Source organism: Urocitellus parryii, chromosome 5, assembly GCF_045843805.1.
Source record: "Urocitellus parryii isolate mUroPar1 chromosome 5, mUroPar1.hap1, whole genome shotgun sequence".
Lineage (NCBI taxonomy): Eukaryota > Metazoa > Chordata > Mammalia > Rodentia > Sciuridae > Urocitellus > Urocitellus parryii.
Genome location: NC_135535.1, coordinates 205,657,722 through 205,674,960, shown reverse-complemented (window position 1 = coordinate 205,674,960; position 17,239 = coordinate 205,657,722). Strand labels below are relative to the sequence as shown.

Here is a 17,239-nt window from a genome sequence, read left to right as displayed (position 1 = left end):
TCACTCTGAAGATAAAACTGGTAATTAAAATCTATCACTTCTGACATAATTACAAAATACGGCATGCTGTCGAAATTCCCTCTGAAAGGCTAAATTTTATCTCTTGATAATGGCAAAACATCTAAGTGTTCCATTATTAAGAACTCAAAGACATGAAATTGATGTAATGTAGGAGAGAGAGGAAACTCTTTCCAAGAGATAGACCTGAAATCTCCTGAAGTCTCCGTCGAGGCTTGAAGACAGGCATTTTAAGTGCAGTAACTGGGAACCCAAGTGCGTGCCTTTGTAACGTCTTACAAGTGGACAGAAGCCATTCACGCTCCCAAATTATCCATCATTCTGCCTCTAAGACAGATGCCAGCCGACAGCTCTCACACAGCAGCCACCAGCGTCACTCTTGGGACCCTCCTCTACTCTGTAACCTGGTTGGGGTCAGGAGAGCTCCGCCCGAGGAGGGCTGGCTGGGGGGTGGCACCTTGGCATCCATTTCCTGTAACGTTTTCTTCTGAAGCTCCAGCAGCAGCTGCTCCCAGCCACAGCAAGAGCCCACTTTGAGTTCCCTGCTTATAAGTAATCTTACTGTACCTCAACTTGGAGGAAATGATTTCTCTTCCAAGGAAGTGAAGTGTTGTCTCTCTTCTCATGAACTCACTTCATTCAATTTCTCAATACCTGAAAATCCAGAGTCTCGGAAAAGGTCACCCAGGACGGTCATCTCCTGGGCATCTGCTCAGGCTCTTCACTGTGGGCACACATGGCCCCCTGAGGGAGGGCTGGGGCAGGGCGGGCTGGCCCCAGGGGCCTTGCCCTCACTCTTTCCTCACTCAGGTACTCCATGCTGGCCCGAGTGTCCCTGCTCCAAGATACTTACAACCATGCACGGTGAGGCTTAGAGCTCCCCAAGGGGCAAAAGCCAGCACAGTAAACACAGGAGAGGTCACGTCTGCAGGAGGGAGGAAGGGGGAGGTGGAGCCCAGCTTCCACAGGGAGGAAGACCTTGAAGGACACGGCAGGCAGCCTGGACCCTTGTCAGCAGCCATGACCCAGGGAAGACACTGACTTGCCTACTTTGGCCACGTGCCCAGCATTGACCAGTCATAGAGCCTGTGAGATGAACCTCTCTGATTAGGCAAATTTGAATCTTAGTTCACCCCCTGACATGGGGTGGGAAAGCAAACTCCGCCTGAACCATGCAAAATGGATTCCCTGTCCTTGCTCCTAGAAGAAGGGGCATGGAAGAGGCATTTTCACAGCCCTCAAACAATCCCATGTCTTTTGCAGCTCAGGTCTTTCTGGTGCACTGGTGCAGTGGAGCCCACTGCACGGCTCTCCTGTAAGCAGGCCGTGCTGGAGAGCTCTAGCTGGGACCTACTGTCCTCTCAGGGCACCATCCTATAAGTTAACACCAGAGGTGGGGTAGCGAGGGCAGGCTGTGAACCGGACCAAGTCGTAAGTGCTTGTGTTCTTATAAGTTTGATTTGTTTTAAACCCTTGCTCTTTAAACATCTTTGTTTCAAACTGGGGATTTCTCTTCACAACCTAGAGACCCCATGGCAGAAACCACAAGCTAAGTGGACGAGAACAGGCATCCTCATGTCGGAGAGCCGTGTCACTGCAGTGCCCCACTGGCAATGACATGTCCTGGCCGTACATCCACAGTAAACTATGACATGGCATCTCTACTCCCTCATGCTCTGGGTGACAGATCAAGGGAATAAAACTCTTGGAAGGAGGCCATTAGTGCTTTCCTGGGAGTGTCAGAAAGTTAACTTTTGAATCCTGCATCGTTCCAGACACTGGACAAACCAGCCCCAGAATGGAATGAGTTTTATTGGCCAAACTCCAACAAGCTTTGTGACTTTAGGAACTGATTCTCTCCCAGAAGCTTCCTGGTCATCCTATTCAGGATTTATTTCTTTTCTCAAATCAGTAGGCATAAACTATCTCTAATTCCCCTCTCTTGGAGGAAACACCACTGAGCATGCTCAGAATCAAGGGATTCATTATCCAATTCAGTTCTGCGCCCAATATGCAAACACAGCAGCTGGCACCATAGCTTGTCAAGTCATTCTTTGGAAAAAGATTTGGTGGAGCTGGAGCCTGGTCTTGCATCCGGTGGCATATCAGAGCATGTTTGCATCCTGTAGAGGAAGGAACAAGAGGGGTCTGTTGATAACCAAGTGGTTCTAAGAGAGGAGCACAGGACGGTGGCTGGGCGGAAATACCATGCTTTGGGCTGTATATCCATGAGTCAAGCCCACCTTTGCCATATCTATAGTGATCTTCAGCAAGTTAAACTCTGAGCGTTGGTGTTAAAATCTGTGAAATGAGGGTAAGGGGACCTTTACAGAGTGGTTTCAAGGACTAAGGATACTACATATCATTCCCAGCACAATGACTACCAGTGGGTGCCCACCAGTGGCAGGTTGATGACCAGAGATGTGGCATTCACTTAAAATGTTTGCTAAGATGAGGAGAATAACCATGGGAAAGATGACCTTTGTTCCCAGTGGAATACAAAGCAATCTACTCGGGTGTCTACTGAGGGTCTCCTGGTGCCTACTCGGTAAGACAAGGTTCTGCAGGCCCAAGCTGTGAGGGCTCCCGGCATGAACCAGGCCTTGGGAGCCACAAGGAGCCTCATTCACAGTTAGGAGCCAGGAAGAGATGGGTGCAGGCAAGTCCCTGAGCTCTGACTCGGGGTTTTCAAGCAGATGCCACTGTGCAGAGCATGTGCCCCAACTCCAGGACTCCCCCGAAGTCTTTCCCCCTTGTTTCTCAAGGCGTCTGCTCACAATCTTAAGAGAGCCCCCATATTTTTATAATTCCCAGGCGAGAAATCGTAAGAGGGACAGGATCCACAAGAACATCAGGACAGCGTGGAGTTGATGGCAGAGTGGGACCAACTCGCCCCTGGTCCCAGGAGCCCTGTGTCCACCAGGAGCTCCTGGCCTTCCTGGTCAGGGTCTTATGAAGTGGGAAAGGACGAATGGCTATTCCCTATCCCATTTTATCGGCCCTTTGGCAGGTGGCAATGGCACCATGTGTCCCATATCATGGAATCTGGCTTCACTTGGGCTACGGGGCTGGGTTTATTCTGCTCTCTAGCCCTGAGACCCAGGGTGGGGCCCACAGGAGGAGGCCTCCATGACCAGTCCCTGGAGGGAAGGGCCCAGCCTCCTGCCCTGACGGCCCCATGAAGTCAGGCTGCACTTTCTACCCCCATGCCCCAGGCTTTTTGTCCATGTACTAGAATGAGACTAGAATTCTAGAATGTACTAGAATTCAGCTCAGAGCCTCCTCTTCAGGAGGTTTTTCCTGACCAATATTTCTTTAAAAACCAGACCCTCTCACCCACTTTACTCCCCCTCATAGCACCTGCCACTCGACTTCAGAGGAACATATTCATTACCCTGTTTTCTCTTTCTTGTTGCAATTTTTAAGCAGGCAGTATTGTGCAATTGGGTCACTCGGTGGCCCTGGTGTCTGGAAGGCAGAAAGTGCTGATAAATATTCAAATAAAAAGGGGCTGGGGACGGGGTCAGTGGTAGGGTATCCCTGGCTTCAATCCCCAGTGCCTCCCACCCCACAAAAAGAGAGTTTGGGGAGGCCTCTCTAAAATGGCTTTTAAAATTTAAAGAATGGGAAAGTAAGAGGTGAGGACTGGAGAGCTCAGAGCCAAGGTCCAGGACTGACTGGGCATGCTGCCTACCCCTTCTGGGGCAAGGGCCGGTTGTGTTGAGCTATTTTGTTTTGTGGGACAGTTGTGTGTGGCAGCAGCCAAGGAGGAGGAAACAGGCAGACATTAAAGAACCACGGGTGTGATTAGGGAGGAGGCCTTGCCCATCGTCCAGCCAGAATCTAAACTCTGCTGTCACCTTGGAAGGCCAGTGGAACATCCCGGAGTTGGGAGCAGAGAAGGGCAAGGGCCAGAGGTGGGCTCTGGGAAGTTGGCTTCCTGGCAGTTGGAAGTGATGCGAGGGGAGGTGCCCAAAGAGGAGGCCAGTGTGGGAGAGAAGATGTGCTGTCTTTTCCTGCATCCCTTGAAGTCCTCAACACATGCCACTGTGCACAGGAGTCGAGAGCTCTCCAAAGTGTCGGCACTGCAGTCTCCAATTACATGCTGTCTCCTTCCCTGGCTGGAAGATGAGCTAAAAATGGCCACTTCCTGAGCTCTCCGGCTGCCATGACCCTCTCTGCGGGGCCCTGTCATGCTGTGCACAATGACTACCAGGGTTTATGACTCTGTGGCCTCCCAGAACATTCTCTGCCTTGCAAAGAATAGGCACTAATTGAGCCAGTGCTTGCTCCTATAGGAAGCTTTCTGGGACTGAAAGTATTGTACAAAATTGCTGCTTTGCTCATTTGTTCTCCTTCTCTCATCACTCCCCGCGTTAGTCATTGTGACTCTTTGGAGCCTGCCCCAGATTGCATTTTCTCACCGGAATTGTGTGGGATGTTGCTAAAGAGTGCAATCTTCCCCGTCTCTGCAGCCAGCCCCCAACTCCCTCCTGCTCTGGATCCAATCTGGCTGCACAGCCAGGCCGCATCCCCTGAGAGGCTGCACGTGCCCTGGGCCCTGGACAGCAGGGCTTTGTGGGGAGCTGAGCCGAGTGGGTGCCCGCTGTTGACCTCTGGCCTGCCACCAGCCAGCTCCCAAGGAGTCAGCCAAGGTGCTGGGCACCATTCCTGTGAACACAGAACCTGTCTCCCCTTCACCCCAAGCCCAGGGCTGTTCCAAGAAACCCACAAACACTTGCTGGAGACGAAGGTGCTATTGTGCTTCTATTCCAGGTGCTAAACCCGCCCCCGGGATCTGCTTTGAGAGGGTCAACTCTGCAGGTGATCCCTACGGCAACTGTGGCAAGGACTCCAAGAGCTCCTTCGCCAAATGTGACGTGAGGTAAGGAATCCATGCATCCTGATGAGGTCATCGCTGGGCCTTCCCACGTGGCTTAGGGGTGGTCCCTAACTGCTCCTCTTCGGGGCTTTCTCTTCTTACTCTTCCAGAGATGCTAAATGTGGAAAAATCCAGTGTCAAGGAGGTGCCAGCCGACCAGTCATTGGTACCAATGCTGTTTCCATAGAAACAAATATCCCACTGCAGGAAGGAGGCCGGATTCTGTGCCGGGGGACCCACGTGTACTTGGGTGACGACATGCCAGACCCAGGGCTTGTGCTTGCAGGGACAAAGTGTGCAGATGGAAAAGTAAGACCCAAATTCTCACTTGCATCCCATGAATGGACGTCTGGGACTGGGCCCATTGAAAGGCGGCCCATTTAAGAACAGGGTGTGAAGTTGGCCTGTTTCCCTAAATCCACTTCTCAGAATGTGGTCTCTGGAATCCCGTTCTTTGCACCTACAACAAAAAGTCAGTCAGTCCAAGATCCCTACCTGACCACTGAGGTACAGATTTGGGGAAATCCAGCTCATCTCTTTGACCCGTTAGTGTCAATAAGTCATTTCTACACCCTGGATGTCATGAGAGTTTAGAGGCAAGAAATAACTCTGGAAAGAAATGCGGTGGGGTAGCATATTGTTCTGGGCAATGTGGTTTGGTGTTTGGCACAGGATTCTGGGGGACTTTTCTCACCTGGACAGGATGGGAAGTCGGATGTATGTTCAGAGTCCTCATAGAAGACTAGGAGGGGAGGAGGGAGGCAGCTGAGAACCAGAGGGGGTCCTGGCAAACCACAGGGAGAGGTAACCAGAAGTATTTTAAGGTATAGAAATAAAATCAATTTTTTAGTGGAAAAAAGAAATTGAGATTTTCATGTTCTGGCCCACTGATTTTTTTTTTTAACCAAATTTTTCTCATCAGACTAAATGATAGGAAGTTAATCAGATGTTTTAGGGAAAAGATGAATCAACTCCCAAATGCTTTTTTTAGGCACATTTTCAGCACGATCTGGAATCTCTCACTAGTGTGGAGGTCGCCAGAAGGAAAGGACAGATGTGGACTGCTTCCCTTGAGAAGCTGGAAGGCAGGAATGGCCTGCAGCCTGGCCCCGCAGCCCGCCCTCCCGTGGCCACAGGCTGTTTCCTTGAGATCGGATGGTACAGGAGGCGAGCTGTGTGTCCTGCCTGCCTCCTTAGCCACGTTGGCCTTGATGTTACAGTAACACCAGAGTTTAAACCTGTCTAGCAGCCAGAGGCAGGAGTGCCAGGACACTAAAAGTCCAAGGACTCTGCTGACCTTGGGGGCATCGTTGGCCCTGCCCCTGGGGTCAGGAGGCCAGCAGCACCTACCACTGCGATTCTGACCAGGAGCACCTGTGTCCTCTGCCACCTGGGATGATATTCTTATCGCTGGAATGTGACAGTCTGCTTGGCCAGGGTCCACCCATCCCTCAGTCCTGCATGGCTCGGCCCTTGCTCTTACTTGAGCTGTTGGGTCAAATAGGACTCTTCCCATAGGAAGGTTCTATGTAATTAAAAAGCTTCTGCATCCCAAACACTAGATCCTTCACTTTTGACACCACCGTTCATCTTGTGAGGTGAAAGGACCTGATCCCTGGAGTCGGGAGCCGGTCACATACCTTAGATGACACTGTGTCTCTCAACCCATCCAGGGTCATTTGGCAAATTCCTGCCTCTGCCATGCTTGATAAACACAGCGGAGCCTGGTTCCCTCTGCCAGACGTTTCTGTCGATGGTTTGTGTCACAATGATGCTCCTTGTCAGTTGGAATTCTGAAAATGTTCCCCCGTTTAGACATCTCTCTTTGAAGACGCTTGGACCCTGGATTCTTGGAGTCTTCACAGACCCCAGGGTCAGGACTGACCCGTCTCACCCTCTCCTGTGGTGTTCAATGGAGAAAAAGTGCTCTAATATGTAGGTTTCATTGTCATCTCTACACAAAAGTCATGAGAAAATCAGATACAGTTTCAGGATGCACCAAAGCCATTTTAAACCCCATAAAGCCTAAGAACATTCATGAGTATTGAATTCAAGTCATTGAACTTGGTCTTGCCAAGAGCTGAGGTTGGAGTTAGACAGCAGGAGCCTGTCCATGCGGCAAATGCACCAATTACTGCCCCCAGGTACCTAAAAGGGGAGTCTTCTCCAAGCTTCCTCAGCAGAAGTTCTGAGGTGCTTGCTGTGTTTTCTTCCTGCAGATCTGCCTCAACCGGCGGTGTCAGAACACCAGCGTCTTCGGTGTTCAGGACTGTGCAATGCGATGCCATGGCCGGGGGGTAAGTAGGCTGCCCTGCCCTATCTGAGACCAGCCACCCAGCTAAGCAGGAAGTCACTCTTCGCCGAGGCTCTTGCAACCCACAGCTTTTTTTTAAAAAATAGAGCAGCCAGCGTCTTCTCCATATTTTCTTCTAACAACGTTAATTTTCTTTGACCTTTACATCGCACAAGAAATGTCATCTTCATTTCACAGAGAAAAATCAGATTGAGTGGTCATTATCTTTTGAATCAGCATTCTGTGATTTTGAGAATTTTGTCATCTTCAAAGTCATTTTAAAGCTCACCTTGCTTGTGAAGTGCCTCACATTAGCATTTCAAACAGAGCTGTCCGTCTTGCCCCCATCATTCCAAATATGTGTCTGAACCAAACTTTTTCAGGAAGGGATTAAAGCCAAGACGGTCCACCATCGTGACCATGTGCTCAGAAGCCCCTCACGACAGGTCCCTGACTCAACAGGCTGTGTTCTACTTCACAGAAGCTTTAAGGGAGAAGAGAACAGTCCAAAATGAGATTTATTTTTCCTGATGGGCTCAACTATTTCCAGTGGAATCATATTAATCTTGATTGGCCATGCCAGTGGTTCATTTGGTTTCCTGAAACCTTTTCTACAGAGATCATGTTCTGACGTCTGTTTTTAAAATCTCCAGACACTTGCCAGTGATTCCGATGTGGCACGTGGGGGTCTCCCTAAGCTCAGGCCGAGTCACAGCCATGATGGATCACGCCTGCCGCACCTCTTGGGTTGGTGGCTGCAGCATTTAGCTGACGCACAGCCTAACTCAGGATGGCTGTGTCTTCCCTGGATAATAGATCTCTCTTGATTGGCCATAATAGGCGAGCTAGTCCAGCCCCGTCGTTTTACTGACAGATCTAGACGTACGTGGGGGGAATGACGTGTGCACAGTAACCTGACTGGTCAGCAGCGAGCAGGGAGGACTGAAGCCTCCCTTTCTGATGTCCCTGGCACCTCATCCACACTCTGGAGAGGAAAGGCCCACATTTTCTGGACCAGTTGGCCATGACTTAGTGCCAAGGGCATGGCTACAGTCCCTCCCTGATGAGACCAGGCTCACTGCTAGCCCCACCAAGCAGGGTGTCAGGGCTGTGATTTCTCTGACACCAGCTGCAAGATGGGAGGGGTCCGCATGCTGCAGCAGGGGACTTCAGGGCAGCACGTGAATCTCTGGTGGTTCCTTAGCAGCTGCACCTTCCAGGAATAGTCAAGACAGCACGAGCCACGCCACTGGCGAGTTAAAACTGCTTCTAGCTTCACAGCTGTCTCCCAAACCATCACAGGCGATCTCGACCGTCAGGCTTCATATTTGAAGCAGTTGGGGGTGATTTCATCAAAAGAGTGACTACCTCTGTTGAATTCATCAAAGTCAGTTAAAGCAGGGGACCCTCCCGTGAGACACACGCTCCAAACGTTTTATTTTGCCTTAAAATCAGTTGGTATGTGTTTGGATCCCATATTTTGATGCAGGGACTTCATGGTTTACTGATGGTTGCTCTTTCACCTCTGTGACTAAACCACGCAGCAGTTCAGCACCTGCAATTACAGTCTGTTTCCTTAAGTGGAGGGAAACTTGGACACTCCACAGGCACCTGAGTGCTCAGTGCTGCTTGTCCCGGCTTCCCCGGCCACACTGTATTGTCCCTTGCACTCCGAAGTTGTCGGGTGCTTTTTAGTGACTGGCCTTTCTCCAGTGTTCCCAAATCACCCTAGAAACAAGGTCCTCTGGCCTGCAGGGTCACATTCCATGGGTTCATGCACCAGTTCACTAAGTTATATAACCAGCAGTGGTGAGTCCTACCAGAGTGAGAAGAGCCTTCATCAGGAAAAGGCGGCCCAGCTGCAGGGCTGCCTCAGCGCTCCAGCCTCAGGGGACCAGAGAGCGCCTGGCCTCCCGCGCCTCCTGCCTGGAGGAGGAGGACCATGCCAGGAGGTTGTTGGGTCTCGGAGGCCCCAGCAGTCTGGTTCCAGGCCCCTCCTTACTACTGGAGGGTTTCTCATCACAGCCTCATAGTGACAGTGTCCCAAATTGAAGAAAGACGGGGAGAGCAAGAAGAGGCAGGGGGGAGAGAGCGGGGAAGGCTTCCTCACGCCACCACCCCCTGGGTGGCAGATGATGGGCGGATGGTGCAGCACCCCCAGCCTCAGGGCTGGCCTCACCTGTGCTGTTTGGGGCTGGATCTCACAGTGACAGCTAGCGTCTGGCTGGGCAGGTGCCAGTGGGGGCCGGCCACGGTCCCCTTGTTTTTGTGTGGTGCTCAACTAGGGCTCAAGCATATAGCATGGCCCCCTGCTAGAGAGGGCACCCTAACGCTGTCCCCTGCCTCCAAAGGTGTGCAACAACAGGAAGAACTGCCACTGCGAGGCCCACTGGGCGCCTCCGTTCTGCGACAAGTTTGGCTTTGGAGGAAGCACTGACAGCGGCCCCATCCGGCAAGCAGGTCAGTGAGGTCCCTGTGTCCCGGGGGAAGTGACAGCCCACGGGCAGTCAGTGTGGGTACAGGAGTGGCTCTGCACAGCCTGAGGCCTCTCCCGGTTCCCAGCGCACCTGTGTTCTCACCTGACCGTCCAAGGCTCCTAGCTCCCTGCTCTGACGAGTGGCTGGGTTTGCAGGTTCCCTGGTCTGTGACACTCTGCCCAGCTCAGGCAGTGTCCACAGTGAACTGCCAAGTGGTGTGAGCTTCATCTGCAGGTCTGAAGGCCCCGAGAGGGCCAGCCTCTGTGCCCTGGGGCACAAGGTGTGAAGTTTATGCCTTTTCAACTCCTGACCAGACAGAAGCCCTCTCCTAATGGAGGCACCAGCAGGAACAGCAGCAGCTGCACACAGGGAGTAGGGGCGTCCAGGTGCCGGGCCAAGCCCTTCACACGCTGGATGTCACCTGCTCCTCGCACAACTCTGAAGCAGAGCTTACCATTAGATACAGGACCTGAGGCTCAGAGAGTTGAAGTAACTTGCCCAACATCAACCAGCTAAGATTGAGATCCAAGTCTGTCCGTCCCCATAGAGGCTCCTCGGGCAATTTCAAAATGGTCTCCTCCTCGTACGGTGCTGTTTTCTCTGGGTTTTTGGGAGCGAGTTAGGGACAAATCGGAAGGATGTCCCTTTTAAAATGAAAGAAGCTGGGAAAAAAGAGGTCAGAAAGCATGCAGCTGGGCAGCCAAAGGTGGAATGGACGGAACAGGCTGCCTGGCCCTCTGGACACAACCCTGAGCCCCCCATGATGCTTAGACCGTGACCAATGCTGCCAGAGGGGAGGTCACGTGTCCCCAAACCCTGCTGTGAATGGCAGCATTGAAACCGTGGCTTTGCCATCGTTTCCTTGGCAACAGACACAACAGGACTCTGCAGGGCCAGGCAGAGCACACAGGCCCAGAGGGGAGGCCAGTGTCCCAGGCACATCTGCAGAAGCAGCAGAGGAAGGGCGAAGAGTGCCTGGTCCCCTTCCCCTAAAGACTCGGCACTGCTCCTGTGAGAGCTCCAGTCCACCTCAGGCCCTGAGCGAGTAGAGAAAGGACCAGAGGGTCTGGTCCCGATGGAGCCTCCATTGCAGTGGGGGTGAGCAGGGCCAAGCCTGGCATCCCCTTTCCTCGGTGACCTCTGGGCCTCGATGACAACTGGCCTCTTGTTGCAACTTAGTACCTTAGCAGGACAGCAAGCATTTTTTATTTAAAAAAAAAATAGCAAGGTTTATTTTGCAGTCCATCAGGGACGCTGCCACCCATACTGTCTTTGATCGAGTAAAACTGGCGGTGGTCAGAGGAGCTGGAGAAGGCAGTGCATCTCTGCACACTCTGTCTCTGGGCGTGAACGTGCGTGACCCGTGTACTCAGGTCTTAGGGTTTCCAAAAAGTCCAACCCACGAGACTCCCACTCTCCCTTGCCCCTGTTTAGAGTGTAAAAGTGAGATCCCTGCAGAGCTCACCCCACCCCATCCACCCCTCTGCTGTCATCTGGTAAAAGAAGGTGCACTTTTAGCACCTCACCTCAAACACATTCCCAAGGGAGCAGGTCTGAGCAACTGTGTCCCCACTGCTCAGTGGCCTGGGCTCAGTCACTGTTCAGTAAGTCCTGCCCCCTGCCAGCCACTGTGCAGGTCCTAGGGAGGGTCAGGCAGGTGCCACAAGGCCAGCCTAACGGGAAGGTAAGGGCATTATCAGAGGGAAGCAATCCCAGAGCTCAGGAACAGGGGGGAGCCATGTGTCTTTAGAAATCTGCAGGGGGCAGGAAGAAGGGGCTGTGCAGAGGCCTAGAGTCTGGCTGGGGCGGGCAGGGGTGAGAATGGCAGCAGTGAGGGAGAGGGGAGGCCAGCACGGCAGGGCACAGACGGGGGCATGGAGTCGCAGCACTGCCAGGATGTCAGGCAGAGGGGGCTGCTGTGCTCAGACCCGCAGTCAGCTGAGTGTGGAAGGCAGCAAGGCTGGTGACTGAAGTCACCTTCCTGGTCACCACCAGCAGCTTGTTGTGCACCTACTATGTGAAGCACACCCAGATCTTTGCTGGTAGTAAACACACACAAATGAATCGTGATGCCTGCCCTCGAGCCATTCACGGACCAGGGAAAACTGGGAGTAAATCTCTAAATCTGCACATTTTCGGTGTCCCCAGAAGGCTTCCGACTCCAGCTGCCGTCAAAGACCAACCTGGGTTCAGCGCTCCCTCCCTTCCCGCCCTTGACCTACCTACACAAGGTGATGTCTCCACAGAGAAAATAAACAGCCCCTTCTCAGAGAAAGGGGGTCTCCAACAAAAAGCTGCATTTCTAAGTCCCTAACGTGGCCAAACAAAACCCAGGGCGTTTCATTTAAGCTATGATTTCTCTGTTTCTCTTTTCACTAATTTGAGATGTTCAGAAATAAGTCTCATTCTAAAAATAATATAAGAAAAGATAAAGCAGCCGGCAACACTGAGCCCCGGGAGGAGGAGCCCAGGAGGGCGGCTGTGTGACCAGGCCACAGCCATCGCAGCCTGGGACTTCCGACTGCTGGGACTCGAGGGGCAGGTCCCGTTACCTTCTGTGGTTCTACCCTTCTCTGTGCCACTGCCCTGTCCCACGGATCCCCCATGTCCCTATTCAGCAAGCATCACAAACGGACGACGGCTGCGTGGGTTGAACCTCAACTGTGACCTTTGGAGTAAAGCTAATTTATTGGTCCATCACTCGGGGATTGCTCACCTCCATTCCGTTTGTCCCTTCAAAGTCCGTTCTGCCGTAAATGTCACCGTTTGATACCTCCCACATTTCACTCTGACTGCCGCCCTCTGGAGCCCAACGTGTTGTGTTTCAGATAACCGAGGCGTGACCATAGGGACCCTGGTGACCGTGCTGTGTCTTCTCGCTGCTGGGTTTGGGGTTTATCTCAAAAGGAGGACCTTGATACGGCTGCTGTTTACCAACAAAAAAAACACCTTCGAGAAGCTGAGGTAGGCTGGGCCTCGCACTGTGGCTGTGGCTAGCAGGGTCCTTGGGGGCGAGGTGATGGTTGAAGGGACACAGGGCCAGCCGCTTCTCCCGGGGGGTCCTTGGAAAAGAGAGGGCCAGGCTCTCTGCACAGGAAGACCGGGGGCAGCTTCTGACCTGGCTGCTGGCTGTGGGGCTGTGCAGGGTGCCCGTGCAGGGTGCGGTGTTTTCTCCACCCTGGTGTTCGCAAGCTGTGCCCCACCTGGGGACCCTGCGTGTTCTCCCCAGAGGGGGGTGGCTTGGGGTCCCAGCACATTCAAAGCCATCATTGCTCTGGCTCCAGCTTCTTTCCAAACACCCCCGCCCCCGGCTACCCCACAGCTGTGTCTATGGGGAGCAAGAACTAATTTGACAGAAGGGTGGCTCTGGGGGAAAGAAGGTCAATATTTTTTTTTAATCTGATAAAAGCATTAGATAATTCTTCCTTTGCAAGTTTGCCACAGTAAGTTGAAATGAGTGAGTGATATTCTGAGTGTCACTATAAACACCAAGGAGAAAAGAAACGGCTGTGGCTAGCAAGTCGGATTGCCTTGCAGGTGTGTGCGACCCTCCCGGCCACCCAGCCGCTCCCAGCCCGCGCAGGCTCATCGCGCCCACCTTGGGAAAGGCCCATCAAGCAGGCCACCGCACTCCAACATACCGAAGGTGAGGGTTGGACAAACACGGGGACTCACTGGGCTCATAGACATGCAGCTTGCAACACAAGATGGATTCGGGAGGGGATCCTAGCTGCTTCCGGGAAACGGCCGGCTCACTCAGGTCAATGAGGGCTGGCCGGCTGGGGGGCCTGGAAGGAGGCCCACAGTGCCTCCGTGGAAGCCCCCCTGGCCCTGCGGAGATGTGACGTAAGCCCTGACCCCTCTAGTCCCAGGCTGGCCCAAGCTGGCTCCTGTCACCGGGACCTTCCTGCTGTTTCCAGAGGCCACCAGCTGGGTTTGGGGGAGCTTCTGTGGCTGCTGTGACTCCTGGAATATTCTGTGAGCTTCACTCAGCCCCAGCTGTGCCCCTTCTGCTCAAGCCCAGAGCTGGGGAAGCCAGTCTGCCCCATTCTTTCAAAGAGAGATCCTGAGGCCAGAGCCCCTCCTGGTCCCTCCTGTCGCTTCGTCTCCTGCTCCCCCGTGAATCATTACTCGAGTTCATTCTCATACTTGGTTTTTTTTTTTTCTACCAAGTGTTTTTTTTTTTTAATCTTTTTTAGTTGTAGACAAACACAGTATCTTTATTTATTTTTATGTCACTGAGGATGGATCCCAGTGCCTCACACATGTGAGGCAAGTGCTATACCGCTGAGCCACAGCCCCAGCCCTCCCACCAAGTGGTTCTGATGTATCTGTAAGAATTCTTGAATGTTGAACTCATCCAATGAAAGAATTCAAATTATAACAGGGACAAGACCGAGGTCAAGAAATGAGAAATGATTTTTAAAAAAATCATCATCTTGTCCTTAGCAGGAAATAAACTGTTTTAGTTCCCTCTCCTTTGATCCAGAAAGTAGAGTGAGGTTTCATTGGGGTTCCTCATTCTTCGTTCATTTCCAACCTGGGGTGGTGAGCAAGCATGGCTTGCTCTAGGACAGCCAAAAACACAGCTTTGCTTCAAAGAGCCCCAAACTTGGAAATGTCCATCAACAGGGAAAATGATGAGCAAGCTGTGATATATTTACAGAGCAGAACACTGCTTGGTATTTAGAAGGACTCAACCACTGACGTCCACAATACTGTGGATGAGTCTCAATAATTCTGAGTGAAGAACCAAACAAAAGACCCCGTTTATATGCATATGTAACTCTAGGAAATGCAGGCTGACTCAGGGGGACAGAGCACAGATCAGCAGTGGCCAGGGAGCAGGAGGTGGAGGTGGGGGAGGCGAGAATGACAAGGATGCCCCTGGGGTGACTGGTCCACGACTGTGCCTGTCCTGACGGCTTCATGGGTGTAGGTAGGTCAGCAACTACCAAGTCTGCACGTGAACTGTGTGCAGCAAGCGCATAGCACTGCCCTCAAGAAAGCTGGGTTTTAAAAGAGAGGAAGGGGGCGAGGAATTGGCAGGGAAGGGTGGGGCCTGCAGTACCAGGCGCTGGGCCTGGTCGGGGAACCTGGGCCAAGGTCCAGAGCAGCCCCTAGCGCGGCTTCCCGGGGCCGGCCCCCCTCCGGGTGAGTTTTCTGTTTCTGGGGTGCCTTGAGCCTGGTCAGGCTGTCCCCCTTCCCGCCTCCTTCTCTTCTCCCGCTGAGGCAGGGTCCAGGGTCTCCCTCCCACTTGCCCCGGGGCCTGCCCTCACTGACTCATCAAAACAGGTTTTAAGAATCTGAATAAAACATGGATTCCTCCACTGCAGATGGGCAGGCGGGTGTGGGCCGTCCTTCTCGGGGTGCCCTGGACCCCCACCTGCAGCTGCAGCAGAGGAGCCGGCTGCGTCCCCTGGGGAATCACTGACATCCTTGAACCCTCTGCCTCATGGCTCTTTGCTCTGACCGGGCAGGACAGGAGATGGCCACAGGGGCAGAATGTGGACATCAGCAGGCCCCTCAACGCCCTGGCTGTCCCTCAGCCACAGTCACCGCGGCGAGTGCTTCCGCCCCTCCAGCAGGCCCCGCGGGCTCCCAGCGGCCCGGCCAGGCCCCTGCCGGCTGACCCAGTGCTCAGGCAGACCCAGGTAAGCCCCGCTCCTGTGGGTAAGCACCGCTCCGGTGGGTAGCCCTGCTCCTGTGGGGACGCAGTGCAAATCCAGACTTTGCTGCTTGCCGCTGTGGGAACCTGGGCAAACTGCTCGACCTCTTGTCACCTCTATAAAACGGAGATGATTCAGCGATTCAGGCGGTTAAATGAGATGATGGGCATGAAGCGTTTGACACAGTGCCTAGAAGATAGTCAGGGTACGATGTATTTTAATTTACTAGGAGTAATGTTTTAAAATATTCAGAATAGGAAAAGTGTTCCTGCAACTTGTCCTTTAACCCATGACACATTTGAGAATGGCAGAGGGCACTACTACTAAGTAGCCTGGACGATAAAACAGAGACAGCAATCCAAGGCAGATGGTCACTCTTAGAATAATAAAGGTCACACTTTCTTACAATTCTTGTATTTAATCTTCAAAATTAAATACAAGAATTTCATCACCTATTGAGTCTCTCTTTTCTAGAAGTAGGTTGTCTATTTTGTGCTTATCTTCTCATTTTTTTGCTGGTTTTGAAAGTAATGGTTTGTTTTGAGTGTGAATGTGGCACTTCATGATAGGACACTTGAGAAGGGGAAAACACAGCAAATGAAAAACAGAGATCGTTGGTAATTTTTTATTGCTTTTGTTATTTTTCTTCTAGTAATTTTTATATACTGTTTTTAAAATAAGTTCTATGCTCTATACCAGCTTTATCTCCTGCATTTTTGCCTTTAAATCATTCCCATTTATCATGGCATTATTAATCCTACAAAATGTTATTTTAGCAGTAGCATTCTTTTGGACTATAGAATAGTTTCTGAAGCCTGGTGTGGTAGGACACACCTGTAAACCCAGTGAATCAGGAGGCTGAGGCAGGAGAATCATAAGTTCAAGGCCAGTCTCAGCAACTTAGTGAGACCCTGTCTCAAATTTAAAAAAAAAAAAAAACAATAATAATAATAATAAAAAGGATATAGCTCACTGTTAGAGCACCCCAGGGTTCATCCCCAGAACCCAAAATAAGGTTTTTTAAGGACTTGCCATTAGTGGGCATATTTGGATATCTCTAGTTTTTGCTCTTATGAGCAGCTCTGTTATGAAAGTCTAGGTAGATAAAATTTTGGACTTCTTTATTCCCTTAGGAGAGTCTTAAAAGTGAAATATTGGGGAAAAGGGCTGGTCATTTAAAACCTCATAGTTCAATGTTTTTCGGAACTGTGTTTGTGTTCCCACATTGATTTTTGTCTTCCTAACAGGATGCTAGTACCAAATATCAGCCTCTCAAAGCCTTTCCAGTTTGATAGATACACACACCACTCCGTTTCCTTCCCGTGTAGTCGTCCAGTCGGGGACTGAAACGATTGTTGACGGGTCTGGCTATAATTGGGTCTCCTTTCAGGCCATCAGTGTCTGCTTCAAGTGTGTGGACGTTCTCCTGGTATGCGTACACATAATTAGGATTGTTGTGTCTTCTTGGGGAACTGTAAGGTCCCTTTTGTCATTATGAATTGTCCCTCTTTGGTTGTTTGTTCTAGAACCTCCTTTATCTGGTACTAATGTACCCTCAGTGTTCTCAGAGAAGGTCTTTCCCATCCATCACACTTTTCACTTCAGAGGGCAGGTTTATGGGGTTCATTTTTGTTCCTTGGTGTTTCTTAGTTATTTCCAGGTCGTGTGTGCTAATGTGTCTTTTCCTGTTACGTATCCTGAGGAGGACACCGGCACACGCGCAGGGACTCACCACGGGGTGGTTCCTTTAGTCCTGGGGCCGCGGGCCAGTCGACTTTCTTTCTCAGCTTTCAGAGTCTTCCGTCAGCTGCCTTATGAATTCTGTCCAGACTTTTCTGTTGTAATTAACAGGAAGAATAGGGTGGACTCTTCTTATTCCATCTTGTCTAGACCTCAATTC

General features: G+C 51.6%; 1 protein-coding gene across 1 annotated transcript in view; it reads left to right on the top strand.

The window, feature by feature from the left end:
- Adam12 (ADAM metallopeptidase domain 12) overlaps positions 1–17,239 on the top strand; it is a 217,106-nt gene that overhangs the window by 175,393 nt on the left and 24,474 nt on the right. The window contains exons 14-20 of the mRNA XM_077799132.1: positions 4,795–4,903; positions 5,011–5,209; positions 7,120–7,197; positions 9,545–9,653; positions 12,499–12,634; positions 13,208–13,316; positions 15,151–15,324. Of these exons, the coding sequence (XP_077655258.1) occupies positions 4,795–4,903; positions 5,011–5,209; positions 7,120–7,197; positions 9,545–9,653; positions 12,499–12,634; positions 13,208–13,316; positions 15,151–15,324 (914 nt within the window). The remainder of the gene's footprint in view (positions 1–4,794; positions 4,904–5,010; positions 5,210–7,119; positions 7,198–9,544; positions 9,654–12,498; positions 12,635–13,207; positions 13,317–15,150; positions 15,325–17,239) is intronic.